General features: G+C 54.7%; 1 protein-coding gene across 2 annotated transcripts in view; it reads right to left on the reverse strand.

Annotated features, from left to right (window-relative positions):
- The window catches only part of EEPD1 (endonuclease/exonuclease/phosphatase family domain containing 1), a 75,857-nt gene that overhangs the window by 14,331 nt on the left and 41,883 nt on the right, over positions 1–19,643 (reverse strand). For both annotated transcript variants that reach the window (XM_045828560.1, XM_045828558.1), the window contains exon 3: positions 11,953–12,004. In XM_045828560.1, coding sequence (XP_045684516.1) covers positions 11,953–12,004 — 52 coding nt within the window. The remainder of the gene's footprint in view (positions 1–11,952; positions 12,005–19,643) is intronic.

Below are 19,643 nucleotides of genomic sequence, written 5' to 3' on the forward strand. Positions count from 1 at the left end.
TCAGGGCCGAGGAGTGCGCTTCCGACAAAGCCCCTGAGCATTTTCAACGGCAGCCAGAGAAGCCCCGGGCAAGGCCCGGCGCGCTGACTTAGAACGCAACCTCCCTTCACACTGTGCGGTGCAGCCGCAGTCTGGCCGGCAGCTCTCATTATTCAACACGAACACTGGTGCCATCTCAGCCCAGCCCAGCCCAGCCCAGCCCTGAAAGCACCTGGCCTTGGCTCTCCACAGCCCACCCCAGGGGGGGGATTAGGCAGAAGGGAGCCGGCTGGCCACGGCGTGGCTCCCAGCAGGCAGGCCGCCGGTATCTGCAGGATGAATGAGTCAAAGGACACGCCCTGGGGACCGCACCTCTTGGCTTCTCTCTCCCAGGATAAGTTACAAGGATGACCAGGGTCTACGCTTGTTCTCTAGCTTCGGACCAAAGGGGGTGACGTCACCCTTCAGCACCCGCCCGCACCCTGCTGGGCAGACGGCAGAGTCGAATCCACCCTACTCTCTGGCGTGGCCAGACGGGGCCTCCAAGTGAGGAGCAAGAGGACTATAAAAATAGGAGAAGAAATACAAGATTCTCATAAACACGGACACTCCTTTCTCCCTCCTCTTCCGTGACAAGTGCCGTGTGGACTCCATGAAGAAGACGATTACATCGACGAGGCGTGGGGGCAGCTGTCCAGGGGCTGCCCCCCAGATGCGGGGAGTGGGCTCCACTCCCACAGAAGACGATACCAGCCTTCCTGGATGTCCCCTGAGCCCCACGCACCCGAAGGCCTGGAATAGGAGCTCACGTGTAATAGGTAGTCATTTCAACAGGTTACATCTGGCTACATCCAAGAATAGTCAGAACACACGGGCAGCCAGCAATCTACGGCCAGGTTTGCTTCCGAACCCACAGCAGAATCAGAGCAGGGAGGATCGGGGAGAAAAGGGAGCAACATCTGTTAAGTGCCACTGGGCTGCCGGGCACTCTACAAGGACTGTCCCAGTTCATCCCAAGGACAGCCCTGAAGGGCACCACAGCAAGGTCGCTCGGTGCCAGCAGGTGGCAGGATGAGAGGCCTGGCTTGGCCATGTCCGATGCCCCCACGCGCTCACTCAGGAGAGAAGGCTCGGGAGACACCAGGGGCGCCAGCCACGCGCGAGAGCTCCCCGCACCACACGCGCTGCAGACTCTGGGTTCTCTGGGGCTGAGACCTCCAGAGCCTCCGCACGGCTGAAGTCAGTTTTGTCCCCCGGGTGTCAGCACCGGACCCCAAGACGGAATGGCGAGCTGACTCCTGCTCCAACGGGGGTGATGAGCCTTGAAACACTGCAGAGTCAACAAGCCAGACGCCCAAGGCCTCCTATCACGTGATGCCGCCGGTACAAACGTGCAGACTGGGCACAGCCTCGGAGACAGGAGGCAGGCTGGTGGCCGCCCGGGGCTGGCAGCGGAAAGGGCAGGGGGTGATGCTTTATCGGTATGGCTTCTGTTTGTGGGTGATGAAAATGTTCTGGGACTGGACAGAGGGGACAGCTACACAACACTGGGAAAGCACCAAACGCCACCGAATTCTTTGCTTCCGAATGGACTCTAAAATAATTAATTTCATTAAAAAAAAAACGGCATGGGCAACGGGTTCGAGGTTTCAGATACAGCAGAAGACGCTCTTCATTCACCAGGTGCTGCAGCTGCGGGCCCGGCCGTCCCTCGGGAGCCCTGGGTTGGGGGAGCAGGGAGTCAGCGCCACCCCCTGGGGACGGAGACAGAGTTGATGCGTTCCAGCACTTTCTCCAAACGGTTATCGAGCCCTTGAGAGAGGAGCACACAGCTCAGTAATTTTTGGAAGGTAGGCTTTTTGAAGCTCAAAAAAAGACGGGTTTGGGGCAAATAAAATAAGCATGTCTTCCCAAATTAGACGCTCCACTTGTGAGTAATGGTTGAGACTAATTACGCCGAGCGGAGGCCAGCCTGAAAATAGCAGTGAGTTTTGGAGGACTCTGGGGCTCTCTTTTCGGAGAGTGCGCAGGCCCAGGGAAGCAGCCCAATCTGAGCAGAGATGCGCAGTGGCCGCCCCACGGCGGGCACCCTGTGTCGTCCCGTGGATTCCAACGTTTCCGCCTCGCTTGGGAAATGCGCCAGGACTGCAGGCAGAGGAGGTGGTTCCATTGGCCCTTCCTAACGAAGAGCTGCTGGCCCACACATGCCACCATCGAGGTGACATCTTCTCATCTGTGGCCGGAAGGCTGCCCCCAAGCTTGTTAGATGATAAGAACTTGTTTCCTAAGACAAACCGCGGTGCTCCGGCCAACCGTAACACTTCCTCTTTCTAGAGTCTGCTTCCTTCTTTGATAATGTCCAAGTGAACAGGCTCACAGAACAGGTAGGAGGGTACAAACACGGGGCAAGACGGCTTCTAAGCCCCAGTCAAGGCTCCCAAGTCAGAGCATTTTTACCTGCGAGGCCTCAGACCCGGCAACAAAAAGGGGCAAGACTGGGAAGCAAGAGAAAGCCAACACAAGCAGGCAGGAAACGAGGATTTAGGTGCTTCATCCTACCCCCTGCCCCCCAGCCCACCCCAATCATTTAGGAGCAGAACGAAGCTGGCAGCTCCCTCTGGCTGCCATTCCCCCCACCCCCCTACAGACCACCTACACGTTCTTCCACCCCTGGACAAGGACTTCCTCAGCCCATACACACTGGTTCCCTCTCGGCCTCTCTCCAGAATGCAAGCCTCCCGGCCAGCCCCACGCATACCTGTGAAGAGCCCACTGGTATTCAGGACCAGCACATTCCACAGAACCGGAGCTCGCAGACCCTTGGGGAGGTTGCTCTGGCTGCCATTCTTCTCCGCCAGCCCCCCGCGCTTCCAGAAGGCCGTTTTCACACAGCTCGCCTCCCTTGGCGGCAGTAATCGTAAAAATAGACCGCAGAGCCGTGGGCGAAAGTGTTCCTGATTCATGACTTATTTTGATTTGCATTGGGCCACATCCTCGTCGTTAAAGCCTGCCTATTCCCTGCTTTATTGCGGGGCACACCACAGAGATTCGACTGCTCTCTGCTGCGTGGACGGCAAGGAACGGAGGGCCCCGGGAGCTTTCATTCCCGGGCACGCGGTGGCCGCGAGAACGGCGGGTCGGGAATCAGCACCCTCCCTGTGGACACCGTGAGGACATGCGCTGGTCCCCAATTTCCCGTGCTAACGGCAGACACGGAAAACCAGATCCCCCACCAAACCGTCTTTTCGTCAGCCTCCCGCTCCCATTACACTTTCCATCAGAGGTGTTGAAAAATAGCCACGCTGGCTGACATTAGTTTCATAGGTTCTTCAGGCTCCTTCCAACACTCGGGCAGTGGGTGGCGTGAGAGCCAACAGGACAGAGAGAGGAGGAGACGCATTACAGGATCAGGTGGCACACCGGATGCCATGGCAGTGCCCCCAGCGCACGAGAGGAAACCCCTACATCTATGGGTCAGAACCAGGCAGTGCACCCTCGCCGGGAGGCCCCTGGGGTGCCCAGCATCACCGCGGGCTCCTTACACACGGCACCTGGGCTGACTCACACTACGGCCCTGAGACAGGCGCATGGTCCCCACTGGACAGATGGGGAACACAGGCCTGGAGGGATGAGCCGGGACCCAAATCCTCGTCCCTCTGACCCCAGGAGGTCACTTGGCTTCCCGCCAAAGTGGCCACAAGGAGCGGGGGAATGTGATCACACTTGTGTGTTACAAGAGTTACTCTGGTAACCATGGAAATGAGGGACTAAAATCACAGAGACCAAGTAATAATTTTACACTTTCACTTTTCTCTCTGTTTCCAAATTTTCTAGATATCAATGAATATTGATTAATGGCTTGACTTTTATCCATGTAGAAGACACGCGTTGTGTGCATGCAGACACACACAGTTGATTCTTTTTCATAAATAAGAGCTGACTAAGTGCCACTGATAAATAAATGAAGGCCTGGCTGGTGTGGCTCAGTGGATTGAGCGCGGGCTGCGAACCAAAGCGTGGCAGGTTCGATTCCCAGTCAGGGCACATGCCTGGGTTGCAGACCAGGTCCCCAGTAGGGGGTGTGCTAGAGGCAACCACACATTGATGTTTCACTCCCCCCCTTTCTCCTTCCCTTCCCCTCTCTCTAAAATAAATAAATAAAACTAAAAAAAAACCCAACAACATAAATAAATGAAAGAAGGAGGAACACAATAAATGTCTAGGCCGGATCCTGAAAGGATTCCTAAGAACACTGGTTTCTCTTCCCCTCTCATTCGCAAACAGCCGCCCAACTAAACGCACAACAAGGATGCCTGGGCAGTGAGAAACAAAATGAGCTATCCCTGCCCAGAAGCTTAGTCCTCCTCTAGGGTTTCAGCCAGGTGGAGACAGGGAGGAAGGACCACGGTGGAGAAGATTCGCAGCAGCACAAAACTGCAGTCTCACAATCTAATAATCAGGCAGAAAAGCCTTTAACGAGCCCCCAGGAGCTGGTGCCCATGTCAGGATTCAGGCAAAACCCCAGAGCTCGCCCCTTTCCCTCCCAGGTGCAGCCCTTTGGCTTGTAAATGCCGAGGGCCTTGCTTCAGTCCTGGGCGCTCGTCCCTGTGGACTCTGGGAGCTAAGCACCTCGGGCAGATGCTCTGGGACTTGCGGTGATTTTCTACAGACACTCACGTGGGAGCCACGGGCAGGTAACCAGGAAGGCAGGCGATTTCATAGGGACTCACACACATGGGGAGCTGCTGTTTTCTCTGGCTGTCTTTTCCCACCTAATTAATTCTGCATGTGGAATTCTGCATGTGAGTCTGCATTTCAGAGGAGGAGGGTTTGGGGGGACAGGCCAGGGTCGGGGAAGGAGTGGGGAGGCGGCCCAGGTCAGAGTGCCCTAGGGACACCAAGCCTGGGGTCTAGGGAGGGGCCTTGCGTTACCTCCCTAAGGGATGTCAGGGCACTTCCCTGCGTTTCTGTGCAGATGGATCAGAGTCTCTGAAAGCGGGTTGGATGCTTTCCCAGAAATTCTGAATCTCATTAAGGCCCCGATTCACCATTTCAGTGCTGCCCAAACAATACTGTGTCGCCTACTCATTCTAACGGGGCAGTGAGATTGCTCCCTCGGACGAATTTTGTCAAAACAAGCCTTTATGACCAGCTCAATCAGTGTCTTCTCACCTGCTAAGCGCGTCAGCATAAATGTTTTTAGCAACGGAGCCAGATGGTTTCACCTGCCTGCCCTTCTGTCTCATTTAAAATGACAAATTAGCCCATACTTTGCTGAACACAAAGTCGCGCGCTCAAGAAATGAATGAACCATTCATGGAAAGTCTCAGAATTCCCTCAAAAAGGTGAATTGAAAGTTCTCTTGTACCAACTAATTGTTAGCATTTCCCGATAAGAGACACACATGAGGGCGGCCCAAACACGACAGGAAATTGCACAGCGCTGCTGTCGCCATGGCAACTGTGTGTGTGTGTGCGTGCGTGTGTGTGTGTGTGGTGGCGGCTGCGTGCAGCAGTTGTGAAGGGCGTGCAATGGGTTGAGCAGCTTTTCTTTCTGTTGAAAAGCCCATCAGAGTCAAGAGACTGATGAGGGGCAAAAGGGCTTCGTGTGTCCCCCGAATGAGCGCGGCCCCTCCGGTCCCGGAAACGCCCCAGAGCAGGTCCTCTCCCAAGCCAACACATGGCCCAGGACGGCAGTTTGCAAACACTTTTGACCATGACTCACAGAAATACATAATTTTTCTAAGGCAATCTAGTATAGCTGCCTGCCTGCCAGCTACACAAGTCTGCATGTATCAATCCGTCCACTCATCTGTCCAGCCACTCGTATACTTCCATAGTCACACAAATGCTGGCCGTAACTTACAAAATCAATCTCAAAGCCCAGAGTCTGACCATCAGAATCAGGTATTTCTCACCACCGAGTCCTCCGTCTGACCCGAGCACCGTGGAGCCTGCCCTCCCCATTCTCTCTCGGCCGGACCGTGGGAAGTGTTTTGTCGGACTTCACGCAGATACGGCCCTCGAAGTTTCCTCAGACAGACACAACTGTGTCACTAATGTCACTAAAGTCAAGCCGGCTTTGGGACACCGAGTGTGCATCGCTCTTGAGAACCCCAACAAGTGAAACGCCCCTTCCATGCACATGGTGCGGAGGAAGACAGCAGCCCTCTGAAGTCACCTGTCGCTAACGAGATGAACAAAGCAGGCCGGAGGCGGTGAAGTGACGTGGTCGAAGGGCTGTGACTCTTTTAAAAGCCTCACAAGATCCCACGTAGACTTAGGGGCTCCCACTGCCTTTCTGTTTTTAGGAAAAGCCTTCATTTGAAGTGAACAGCAAGCGGGGTCCCTAAACAGGCCTTTTAAATCCCCTTGAAGTGCCCACCAGGAATCTTCATTCAGAAACAGCATCTTTCAGAAATGAAGGTGCAATGCCTTCCTGGACAGACAAAACTGCGAGAAATCTGTTGCTGGTAGACTTTCCTTATAAGAAATATGAAAGAAAGTTCTTTAGGCTGAAAGCGAGTGACCCCAGACCAGCTCAAATCCTCATGAAAGAAGCAAAGAGAGCAGTGATGTGATTACGTCTTTATAAAGAACAGCGTAAACGCCTACTTTCTCCTTTACTCCGGTTGGATGAACAACTCGTACACAGTTGTACCACTGGGCCTGTGCCACACAGAAGTCCAATGGGGTTGGCCACAGCCTGAAGGAGCTGGGAAGGATGCAGGTGTGCTGGGACAAGAAAATGATGTTAAATGGGACCGTGGGTCCACAGAAACAATGGAAGGAAACCAGGAATGGTAAATAAGAAGGTTCATGTTGATAACTCTGTAAATATTGGGTTGGCCAAAAAGTCCGTAGGGCTTTTTCTGTAAAATAAAAGACATATTTTTGATTTTCACCAATAACTTTATTGATCTGGATATTTGAGGATGTCATCTATCTCCTGCTATTGGCTTCTTGTGGGCAGAGGCCAGGGGTGCTGCTGAACCCCTTCCAGTGCATCAGACAGCCCCACAGCAGAGAACTGTTTGGCCAAAACGTCAGCAGGACCAAGAAACTTAGCAAACCACTTTTGATGCGTTTGATCAGTCACAGCACCTTCTCTGTACATGGCACAGAACTTTTTTTGTGTTTCAGATGCATTTTTACCTTTCTTGAAACAACAAAGTATCATACGCTGAAAACGGTGCCTATGTTCCTTCATCTTCAAATTAAAATGGCCGCACAAAAGTTGGCCAGTTTCAACAAGATTTTTCAGTGACACTATATGACAGCTGTCACAGCAGAGTCTAAGAAAATTGTTTCAAATGGAGTTAAAGACGACTAAGCGCTAAAACACTAAATGAACTTTCTGGCCAACCCAACATATACTCGTTCCCCTCTCTCCTCTCATCTTCTTTAAAAGACACGAGAACACGTAAGGGGATGATTGTTTCAATGCACAGCCCGGCCAGCAGCATATTTGCATGTAGCATGTGTCAGAACAGCACAAAGGGGGAAGAAGGAACGTGAAACTACACAGGGGCCACGTGCCCGTATCTCACTGACACCGGCTCGTGTAAGTCCGATAGACTAAGATGCGTCCGGTAAACCCTAAAGAAAACACCTGGCAGCAGCACGCAGGAAGGACCGGCAGGAGTTGTGTCCCAGGCCATTCCGAAAAAGGGGGGTGGGCTCCTATTTTAACGTTGCTAACGGCAACCAATCAGTCTCAAGTAGAGCTTCTCCAGAGGGAAGGCGGAGGAAGTTGCTGCTGCTGCTGATAATGTCAGATACGGATGATGGTGGTGAGGCTACATGGCATCAGTGGTGACAACGACCATGACAATGACGATGACAATGACCGCAGCAGCAGCTGGTCAGCAGTGGCAGGGATAGTATTAGCTACCACCGCTCTGGGGCTCACTACATACATAATCCCCTTTACCTCCTACATTATCTCACCTAGTTCTCATTAAAAACCCCCAGGAAGTAGGTGTCACTGTGTCATCCCCCACCCCCCACCCAGTGCTGAAAAGAACCTGGGGCTCGTCAGGAACCCGCCGTAGAAGCCTCACGACTAGGAAACCGCAGGGTGGACCCAGCCCCAGCCTGGGCACCCAGGAGCTCAGAGCCTAGAGGGCTGGGCGCAGCTTTGCTCCATGGCTGGGTGGTGGCCTGCGCGGCCGGCCGGGGAGGCTGGGGTGGGCTGGGAGCAGCACAGGCCATGGCTGTGAGCCTGGCAGGTCTAGGGTGGGGTCAGCCAGCGCTCTGCCCTCTGACCCTTCAGGGAAAGGGTGACCTCCAGCTGGTGTCCACGGCCAAACTATTGTTTGCTGCCTTGCAGGAAGCCATTTGAAAGGGTCATTGAAAAATGATCTTGCTAAATCAAGCTGTACCAATATTTTTATTTCCTTTCATGCAATGCCATGTTTTAAAGGCATTAGGTGGGCCTGTTTATAGAGCCTGGGAAATAATCCGTGTGACTTAAGTTCAAGAAACAAAAGCGGCCCGCTCTTAAAGCGAAGAGAACAGAGTCGGAGGTCACGCTTCCTTCTCGGAGCACGTCCTTGCTCTCGCGCCCAGTGGACGTTGGACAAAACCACCCATCGGATCCAAGCTTTCTCAGAGGCCTGTCACCTGTCCTGACATTTATGCTCATTAGCACATTTTCTCACGGCTCTAACCAACTTCTTAAACAAGACATTGGTGGAGAGATTTAAGGTTATTAGCTGTAGGGTTCAAAGCTTATTTTTTAAGTAGATGACAAATCACTGCCACTTGTCTGGGCAATGGCTGTATGTAGTGTTAGTGGAGAAGAGAAAGTCGGAGACCTGATGTCCCAAGCGTCCCCACCCTGCTGCACCTGAGTGAAGACAAAGAACATCTGAAGAGGTAAACACTGGAACCCTGCTGATCTGTATACGGGGCCGGGGCGGGGGAGGTCACCACGCAGCTCTTCCCAGAAGGCATGGGTTGATGGGGACTAAGGCAGATGAAACACACAGGCCTGAAACCCAGTGAGGACCCCCAGGGGACAGGGGGTGGTGGCGGGGGAAGGAGGAGAGAAAAATGTTAGCAAACAGAGTGCAGAAAGGAGAATTTCCCCCTCTTCCCAATGCAATCAAGGGCCCACTGTGGAAAGGACCCCCGAGAGTGCCAGGGTGGGCAGGGGCCACAGAGAGCTCGACGTCAGTTCCAGGGATGCAGAAGGGGGCCCGGCCTCTGAGAAAGGTCCGCACGGCCCAACGGCCTGACAGCAGGGAGGCTGGGGACCTGGGGGCGGGGCATGCTCTCCTACCCCAGAGCCTCCCCGTGCTGGCTCTGGGCTGCAGATGCCAGCAAAGCCCACCCCAAAGACGGGCAGCTTCTGCACCTCCCCTGGCCACCAGTCAGACAAACGGCCGGCCCCCTGGAAACTATAGGACTGAGGATCACGACAGCCATGCCCAACATCAGGGAGAAAACGCACCAGGAGTCTCACTGCCTAGGAGACCCCCGAACGCTGCTGCTTCGTTTTAGCCTTTTCTGTGATGCTTTCCACCCCCTGAGTACTCGGTCAGCCTGAACCTGCCAGGGCACCTGCGAGGGCGTGCGCCTTTCGGCAAAGCTCCCACCTCCCCGGGGAAAGGCACCTGCTGGTCCCTGGGGCCCGTCTGTCTGTCCGGAAGGGGCCGTTTCCACCAGGTGGGATCTCAGGGGGTCGGTAACTGCCAGACCCAAAGGCGTGTTGCTGCTCGGAGCCCAGCTGTGCAGGCAGCCAAAGGGGTTTGAGGCTGTGCAGGGCGTGTGTATCACTGAGGCTCTTCTCGCCGCCTCTGCCTCTTAAGTAAGACGCCTTTCTTATCAAAAGGAAGAAACGGGCAAGCTGAAGGTAAAGGCAGCGTTATTACCAATACAATGATGGTGCTTACTTCCACTGCAATGCAAATAAATACATAAATAAATAAATAGCCTAGTTGGCCACAACAGCAAAAGGCTGCCACCTCCCCAGTTGTCTCTGAGGATGGACTACTCCACAGCAGTGTTGGTGACAATCGGTGGCGTTCCTCAGGAGAGCTGCTGGGACTTCAGTGCCCTCACTCCCTGCGTGTGGCTAGGACCCAGGCCGAGTTGGGGGGGCTTGGGGGGGGCCCCGGAGCCTGCATTTCTGAGCAGCTCCCAGGGCTGCTGTCTGCAGACCGTGCTCCGAGTAGCAAAGCTCTACGAGGTGCCGAGGGCTTTTCTCGGGGGCCCCCCCACTTGTCTGGGGGGATGAGGATCTGTTAGTCGTGAGGCTCCTATAAACGGGCACGAGAAGTAGTTCTGGGCCAGGCTATAGACCACAGGTCACTCCCGACGCAATTGCTCGCCAGACGCAGTGCTGACTCTTTCACGCCAACTGTCTCCTGAGCCTTTTCCAAACCCCAGTGATGGGGGGTCACGGAGAGCCCCACCCTGCAGTCTGGGAACCCGAAGTGCAGAGACGACCAGAGACCCAAAGCGACACAGCTAAGGAGGAGCAGCAGCCAGGTGTCGGGTCCCGCTGTCTGAAACCCCACTGTCTGTGAGATCCCACCGCCGTCAGCACCCCCAAATCGGCCGAACGGGCGGCCTCTCCAAATGAGATTCTGACAGCCCCCAAACCCCATCGATGGTTCTGGCACCCGAGTTCAGTGTTTTTATTGCAGCGATGCCCCTGAACCCACAGGCTCTGCGTGTCACCAGCTTGGTCTGACGCTGCTGCTGTTGAGTCTTGTTTTAAATGGAGAAGTAAAACAAGGAACAGCAGTGAATACTGAGAACAGAATTGATTTAGGAGGGGCGACTTTTACAAAGTTCCAATACCATGCAAAGAGAAGAGTCTTCGTGCGCCCTTGGGCCTAGTACAACTCAATGGCTGAGTGCCCACGAGGAATTAATGTCCGCAATTAAGAATTCATAGGACTTGAGAGCCTCCGCCTTCGGAAATCCTTCCTCTACACGGACTCGCCCAGGGTCAGGCCACCTCTCCGAGGGCAGGCGGCAGCACTGTCCCCGCCCCCCGGGATGGAAATGAGGCCGGTGGGACGTGCAGTTCAGAGTCCGAGCCGGACCCCCCCACTCCTCACGCCGAGGCTGGGCGCTTAAAAACCTGACTGCTCCAGTGACCCCTCGTCCAAACATTTTCAATCTACAAATAAAATAATACCGTGCCAGTGCTTCTCTCTCTAACCACCTTCTTTGACGTTAACGTAGATGCTAATTAGCACCCACAGCCACATGCTTGGAAAGAACCCTGAGCTACCCAGGGATCAGCTGGGTATGAGCTGAGGGGGGGTCCGTGGGTGGCACTTGGGAGCCTGGCCTCATTGGCACCTGCCCAGCCTGCTTTAGGGAGCCCACCCCACCTCGCACGCAGAACTTGAACCCCCAACCGGCCAAAACTCCCAGCTGCATCTCGACCTGAACAGAGAAAGCCGAGACACACCAGAGAGCTCTCTCGGGGTACGGTGAAAACCTCAGTCTGACGTGGGGAGGGAGCTGCCCAGTCCTCAGAAGTAGCCTAGAAAGGGGCTCCCACTCGTGAACTCGTCTACAGATCAGAAGAAGCATTCACGTTGGAAATGAGACCACAGGGCTCAGTCCCTTCTCTGCCATATCACGTCACCCCACGGGGCCTCGATGCTGTCATCCACCAGCCCAGGCAGTGACACGCATGGCACAGACGCAGCGAGGAGGCTGCTGAGGGATCTGGCGTGCAGGTGGGGTCCAGGGTGCGGGGTCTGCTCCAGAGCACGGCCGTGGCCGGGTGAGCCTCTGAGCCTCGGCCCTCCCAGGGCCCCAAAGGGCCCAGCAAGGCAGGCTTTGCCAGGGTTAATGGCAGATGAGCAACGTGGGGTGGGGGGTTTTGATTAAAAATGTGCACGGTGCGCTGACTGTTGAGAATAGGAGAGGAGCTGAATTTTTCCGGCGTGTGTCACTCCACTCGCAGGTTGTGGGTGTGGGGTAGGAAGAACAAAACATTTACCTTTTCCAAGGCCTCTCTGTCAAGGAGCTCTTGCACAGCGAGAAGCTTGATGCTGTAAGAGAAAATTGAAACCACACTTGAAAACAAACCATTTCACGTCACCAAGCATCACCCAGGCCACCAGAACAGAAGTTTGACGTGTCAGCCTGCATCTCTGCGTCACCTCCCACCATCAGGCGACCCTGGGTTTGATTGGCGGTGACCATTTCAGAACTATCAAAACCGTTTCTAAATCATAGAAGTGCAAATACCCCACAGGGTTGAAAACACGGACTCGAACAGGTACGTGTACCCGTGTTCCTGGCAGTGCTGTTCGTTACAGCCAAAAGGTGGAAACAGCCAAAATGTCCATCAGAGGATGCGCACATACAGAAAGTCTGGCACTCACACACCGTGCAATGTGATCCGGCCTCAAAAAGGAGGAAATTCTGGCAGGGGCTGCAAATGGGTGAACCTTGAGGGCAGTATGAGACAAACTAAGCCAGACGGAGAAGGAAAGATACTTGGTGACTCCCGCTGTGTGAGGTCCCGAGAGCATCAGGTTCATGGGGACAGGAAGTAGGAGGGGGTTCCCAGGCACTGGTGGGGGGATGGGAGTCCGTGTTTACTGGGGACAGAGCTCCAGTGTAGGAGGACAGAACAGCTCTGGGGACGGGGTGGTGACCGCTGTACAATGTGAACGCGCTGCATGCCACGGAACTGGACATTTGGAAGTGTTAAAAAGTTATAGCAAATTGTATGTTATGTGCATTTCATGACAAAAAAAAACACCCTTAAAATAATGGATAGCTGCTTCGTGTCAAGAATGGGAATGAATTCAGAGGACTGCAAACAGGGAAATACTCGCCCGTGTTCTGTGTTAACTTTGCCCTGTGGTCCCTGTGGTGATACAACAAGCAGAGAGCTAAAATATCGGCTTACAAAGAGGCCCGCTCAGCCGCTCCTCGGCTTCCTGCCCATGGACTGCGCCCTACTGTGTGCGGGCCGTGGAGGGCACACGATGACGCTGACACACTCCCTGCCCACTAGGTGCTCACGGCCCTTTGGAGGCCACAGCGGGAGGTGCAGTGCGCCACGCGGACGGGCTGAGACTCGGAGAGGAGCCGGGCCACCAGGGGTCAGAGTGGGCTTCCCAGAGGAGGGACCCAGTACGCTCTGCCAGGGGAAGGGGCCTGGGGACAAAGGTGACCCACAGAGGGCCAGCGCAGGCAAAGGCACCAAGAGAGGGGCCGCCAGGTCCTGTCGAGGGGCCAGGGCCCGCACTGCAGCCAGCAGCAGCCGAGATGAGAGCATTCGGAAGCAGTGGAGGGGTCACAGGAAGGTGTTTTCCTTTTGTGACAAGTGGCTTCTGACATGTTCATGGTCACAAGGAGCAGGCCGCCGAGGCTGGGCTCATCGGCACACGGGAGGAGGCAGGAGAGTTCAGCGAGACTGTCCAGGAAGTGGGTCAGCGCTGACAGGGCCAGCATGCTCCCTCTTTGCACAGCTGGTCTGCCTGTGGTCACCGGTCGCTGTGCCCCCGACCCCCGCCACCTGCACAGGCTCTCCGGAGCAGAAAGGGGCCCCACCTGGTCCCCACACCTCTCTCACAAGGGGTCATGCCCATGACAAAGTCACCTTAATCCACCAAATTCTTGGTACTCTCTATAAAACTCAGCAAGCACTATCCAACCCGCTGCAGTGACTCACTTAAAAGCCACTCCAGGAAGCCACTAAAAGTCTGAAAGGCTTACAAGAAACCACCACCACCACCACCGACTCAGCAGACACCGCGGCGAGGGGACTGGACTCGGGCATTCCCTCCGCTCCATCACACTGACTTCCCTCCGTCTCCTGGACACGCTTGCTTCGCTGTGCCTCTGACTTGGAAGGGTCTTCCCCGAGACCTCGGAAGACCCACCCCGACCCCTTGCATCATTCGGTCCAAACGCAAAGGCCGCCTTCTCCCTGCAGCGGCCCTGGCCCGCGTGCCTTCTTGTCTCCATGCAGGACTGGGACCGTAAGGCATTTATTCGCTGCAGTCCTTTTGTCGGTTCCCTCCAACCAGCATGGAGGCTCCTTGGGGCTGGGGGCTCGAGGGTCTCCCCGCCACCCCATGCGCAGAGTCTATAACTGACCGCGGGAAGAACTCAAGGGAGAGTGACTGACCAGCGCGTGGGGCCATGCTGCCCACCCGCCAAGCCCCTACGATAGCCCACCCATTCCGGCCGGGAGAGGCACAATCGACGGCCAAGCCTCGGTCCCTCCATCTGAAAAAGAACGTCTCCAAGGAGCCCAACAAGAGTTCTCCCTCGGTGGATCGTGCTCCGCGCCTCCGTACGGGTGCCCGCCCCTCAGCGAGCCTGTGGCCGGTCGCAGCTACGGCCCACGCCGCAGCTCGCCCTGACTCCCCCAGCCCGCGAGTCTGGGTTCCCGGGTACCAGCCTGGATGGCAACGTCTATGCTAAGGAGACTCCGGTTGCGGCTCAGCTTTCAGAAGCTTAAATTGCTTCTGCATTAACCACAGAAAATATTTACACTGGTGGATGTTTTAAATAGTCCGTTGTTCCTGCCCCGCTTCCCGATCCTGAAGGCCAGGGTGGGATCGGATATCAGATATTAATAGGTTTGAACCCTGTGAAGATACTCCGCCCTCTTTCTCTCCCCGTTTGGAAGGGCACTCCGTTCAAACCACTGCAGAGCGTGAGTCCAGAACCAACGGTCTCAGGCTCTGAATGAAATGACAGTGAAATGACTTTGGTGGACTCTCCCTTCAATCAAAGCCTGAAGGACGCTACTCCCTGCTCTCGCCACTTTGCTTGGCTCCCGAACGAGGGTGGCAAACGCTGGGCGAGTGCACTGCTGCTCGCCACCCCTCTCCACCCGCCTCGTGGCAATGTTCCCCTCCGAACTGGGACACAGCTTCGGAAGCCTTGTCAACACTCCGGGGAGCCGCCACCAACCTCCTGAAGTTTGTCGCATGAGATTAGACTGGTTTAACACCTGCTCTAGAAACAATACCAAACAGTACTCACGGGGGAGAGGTGAATGGGGCAGGGCAGGGGGGAAATGAGGCATTTTGACACTACTGAACCCGGTAGCACGAGACAAGACTGTTTCGGGGCCAGGGGAGAAAAGACGGAGAAGATGGGGAGAAGAAGGCAGGACACGCCCATCTACACGATGAAGACAGCGCATGTGAACTCGAAGCTGCCGTGACGGCTGCTCCCAACGCTGGATTTCTTCAGGAAGCCGTGCTTGTTATTTTTGCCTCCTTACGGCTGCGGTCCTAAGGCGCACTCGAGATGTTTCCTGTTACATAACTATCGTAATGTTATTTCTTTCCTTATGGGAAACTCTCCAAGTGCAGAGTATTTATTTCCCATTTCTGGTATCCGATTCTCCCAGCACACCGGACACTCCCTGGGAGGGAGTCTTGCACACGAGGGAGCAGCAGACCTGTTTGCCAAATCCTCCGTTCGACCCGCCTCGCGTCTCACCTGGCAGGAAATCTCATCTCTCACTTCCTTTCTTGCCTCCTTTAAATTCTCACCTGAGGATATGTTTCCTGATTTTAGAAAGAGAGGCACCTCACACCAAAGCAGTGATTTCTCTAGAAAAATGGCCACGGAAGGGAACGTTCCAAAGTCAAGGTGGGCAACGCCGAGGAAGACCTAGAATGCATGCGGTCAACATTTGCCAGATAAGCTCCAAGGGGGTCAGGAGCCCGAGGGCGGACATGCTATCCTGCCGGTGGCATCCACCACAGTGGGGTCTGTCACAGAACTCCAAGTGGCGATGGGGCAGGGGCCAGGTGACACACCCCGATGGCAGGGAAGGACGACAGCGACGCTGGAGAAACAGAAGGCAAGGGCAGGTGGTACCAAGGTTACCCAGGCCCTTTCTCCAGCCGCTGACACTTCTCTAAAGATCAGAATGCACGGAACCACTTTCTCGGTGCCAACCTGTTTCACAGGAGCCGCAGAGCAAACCTTATCTCCTCTTCCGCTTGAGCCCCATTGACAATAGTCCGGGGTTTGCGTCTGGAAGACAGGCGCACTGCTGGCCTTCCCTTCCACCTCCGGTCCCGAGAACGACTCGTGACATTTGCCTTTGTTTGCTCACCAGACCTTTAATACGAACTTAAATCGTACTCTAGTGTTACTGATTCCAGGACCTACGCTAGCTACTCCTCAGCTCCAGTTCACGTCCCTCTGGAGGTTCTGCAACGTAGCTTTAAAGGAAATTTTAAAGAGAGGAACAGGTTTGTATATTTTCCCAAGCCCTTGCATAGCTGAGAAATTTGGGGGGATTGAGCTTCATATGCCAAAGGTAACTCGGTTGAGTATAAAATTGTTGGATTATAATGTAACCCCCCAAATTGTGCAGACCATTTGTGAGTTTCCTTGATAATCAGAACGTTGAATGTGTCAGATTCCCAGACCCCACCTCTGGTTGGGAGTCATACGGGGTCTGGGGTCTGAATAGAGAAAAAAACGCAACTCCCTGGTGTCCTCGTCTCCCGGCAGGTTCTGCAAACACGGACGCGCTGAGAACAGAGAACATGTCTCAGGTCAGCTTGACTTTCGTTCCTCTTTTCTGTCTGGATGCTTATGGAATGTCCCCCCACCCCTTTATCCTTGTTATTCCGTCTCCTTTTCGTCGTGTGCCCAGCGTGGGTCTCTTTTCCCTGAGCTTGTTCAGATGTGGGGAGGGAGCCCTTGGAATTCATGGGCAGTCTCTCATCGGGTCGGGGGGCATTACACCGGACAAGCCTGACTGCTGACCCCAACCCCAACCAACCCCAACACCAATGCCAGTCCCGTCTTCCGGTCTACAGCCCTGCCTCTTGTTTCTCTCTTTCTTCCAGAGCCGCTTCTCCAGTTTTGTTTTCTTCCGCTCACATCACTGATGTGATGTTCCACAGCCTGTGCATCTGTTTTCTCTTGCTGCTCTAACAAAAGATCACAGACGTGACGACTCACAGAAATCCTGGCAGCCGGAAGTCTGAAATCAGTACCAGGGGGCCGAAATCGAGGTGCTGAGATGGCCACCCACCCTCCGCCCTCCGCCCTCCGGAGGGTCTGCGGGGGAACTGGATCCCTGCCTCTCCTGGCTCCTGGTGGCTGCTGTCACTCCCTGGCTTGTGGCCGCATCATCATTCCCACCCCTGCCTCTGTGGCCTCACTGCTTTCTCTTCTGTCGTCGAATCGCCCTCTGCCCATCTTTTATAAGGACACTAGTGATGGCATTCAGGGACTGCCCAGAGGTAGGATAACCTCTCTGTCTCTGAAAACCCTTAACTAACTGAATCACACGTGCAGAGTTGTGTTGGTTTTGTTTGTTTGTTTGTTTGTTTTTTAATGTATAAGGGAACATTCACAGGGTACAGGGATTCAGGTGTGGATATTTTGGAGGGCTATTATGCAGCCTACCGCATGTTAATATTCTTCTATACTCTCGGTCATTTGGATTTCAGTTCTCTTGGATTTTGCTTTCTCTAAAATTTCCCTTATTTAATCCATCTCCCTTTCAAAGTGTTCTTCCTGTTGCTTTTTCCCATCCACCCATCCTTTCCTGAAGTTTTTCTGTTCCTGCCCCAGGGAGGCCAACGCCTTTTTCTAGGATGCTGAGGATTCCACACATTTTCCCGGAATCCTCTCCTGGATCCTGCTGTGGAGGATTTTCCAAAAGTAGACATGGCCTCTGGGTCTTCGGGAGCTGTTGCCTTTCCGTTGTTCTGCAGGACTTTTCCCACAGACTTTTAAAAAAACAATCTCTATTCATCCCTGAACAAGGAAAAGCTTACTGAGGCCGCAGACTTCCAGCAAGCAGTACGATGAGCTGACTGTGGTTCCATTCCCCACCACCTGTGTAAAGAATGAGTCACCTTCCTGGACCTGCTGCCAGAGGGACAGGGCGAAGGGCACAGCTTCCAGCCAACTCGGAACCTTCGCTCTGTGAGATAGGCTGCCTCCTCCGAGACTGTCAATCAACTCAAGACAGAAAGCACCCTATTTCCCAGCATACACAGCAACCAGGGCACCCTGCTGGAAGCACTTTCCTTTTGGGCCGTAGACTTACTAGAACGTGCTGGAATCATGCCAGTTACCCCATGTCCCATCGGATCGTGCTCCAGTGTTTTCCTTCTCTACTTGGACATAGGAAGGAAGGGAGGGAGGGCAAAGCAAAGAGATGGGTTAGAAGAACCCACGTCTGAAGCAGTAACTCAGGGTAGAAAAGGAAGGCCAATCAGGTCGAATTTGCTACAAGTGTGCGGGTCAGAAACTAGCAATGGAGAAGGTATATATTACTTGCTGCCTGTTTCTGGGGGGGGTGGGGGGTGGGTGGGAGTGGGGGTGTTGAGTGTGGGTGCCTCTTCATGAACCTCTGTGAGGTGAGCTGGCTCCCTCCGTCCAGTTCTTTTGGCCTCATCATCATCATCCGCTGAGGCCTCGTTTTTGCTGCTGGCCTGTGAGTTTTCGTTATTCTGCCAGGTCATCGTGGGTGTCTCAGGGAGAGATCAGGAGGGCACAGGCACAGGGTGCCTGGAACTAGGGTCCAGCCTGTGCCCTTCCGATGAACAAGAAGATGGTTTCAGCAGCAGCCAAACGCTTCCAGAGATGGCGTCTCTGAAGGGGAGGAGGACACCCGGTCTCCTGTTTCAGCCACCAGCTTGTTCAGCAAACGAAGGACTGGCTCCTCCTCAAACTGCTGGGCTCTTCATTCTCCGTGTGGGGAGAAGTACCCCAAAGAGAAGCTGTTTCTGTGGCAGGTTGCTCCTCAGGGCCTGCTTCAAGCCTCCAGGCTCCTGAGTGGCTGGCAGGCGCCCCAGATCCCGGCTCCCGGAGAGCCCCACCGAGCAGGATCAGGACGGCACCTTCTGGAAATCTCTGTACCCACAAACCCCTGGGGCAGCCGGAAGCAAGGAAGCCTGACTTGAACAGAAAACAGCTGAAGAGGACCAGACCCACGAGAGGACGCTGGTTGGGGGGAGGGGAGGCGGCTCCTGCCTGAGGCTGGGAAGCACCTCTCCACACTGCGCTTATTTCTTCGGCAGCCGAGTGCCGACTTCAACGTACCACTTTTGAGAAAGCTGAAACACTGAACCTCCTCCGAGGTCTGAGGTCCCACAGGAAAGCTCATTACAAGGTTAACGGCATGGTTCACCTGCAGGAGATAAGACCGCAGGGCCCTGGGCGACTCTCTCCCTGGGAAGCTCAGACGGAAAGACGGGGGACAGACTGAAATGCAGACCGAACGGACGGAGCGGAGGAGGAGGAGGAGGGTGCCATTAGCCCGTGGTTTCCTGCTGTCAGATGCCACTAAGCAAGGCTCACGCTATTTCTCCTGCACCTCAGCTTCTCCTGGAGGGCAGGCAGAGCTGTAACAAACTGCAGATTCCAGGTAGAGTCAGAGTCCAGCTACACGGCATTCCGGCACTGATTATGTGACCCACGTGCTACAGTGTTCGTTTTTCTTACTCCTGCCGTTGGGAGATCTTGTCCTCAACTGAGGAGGCGGGGGTTTCGACCCCTATGTCACAGCTGCAGAGGGATCTGGTGGCTGGTGCAAGGCCCACACGAGGGCTGGGCACGGAGCCCAGGTCTGCACAGTTTCAAAACACTTGCTGCTCTGTATTCACGCAACAGGTGTTAACTGAGCGCCTACTACATGCCAGGTGTAGCTCTGGTACCCAAGGTAGAGCCAAC

The sequence above is a fragment of the Phyllostomus hastatus genome, unplaced genomic scaffold (genome assembly GCF_019186645.2).
Source record: "Phyllostomus hastatus isolate PE091 unplaced genomic scaffold, TTU_PhHast_1.1 phas_scaffold_78, whole genome shotgun sequence".
Taxonomy (NCBI): domain Eukaryota; kingdom Metazoa; phylum Chordata; class Mammalia; order Chiroptera; family Phyllostomidae; genus Phyllostomus; species Phyllostomus hastatus.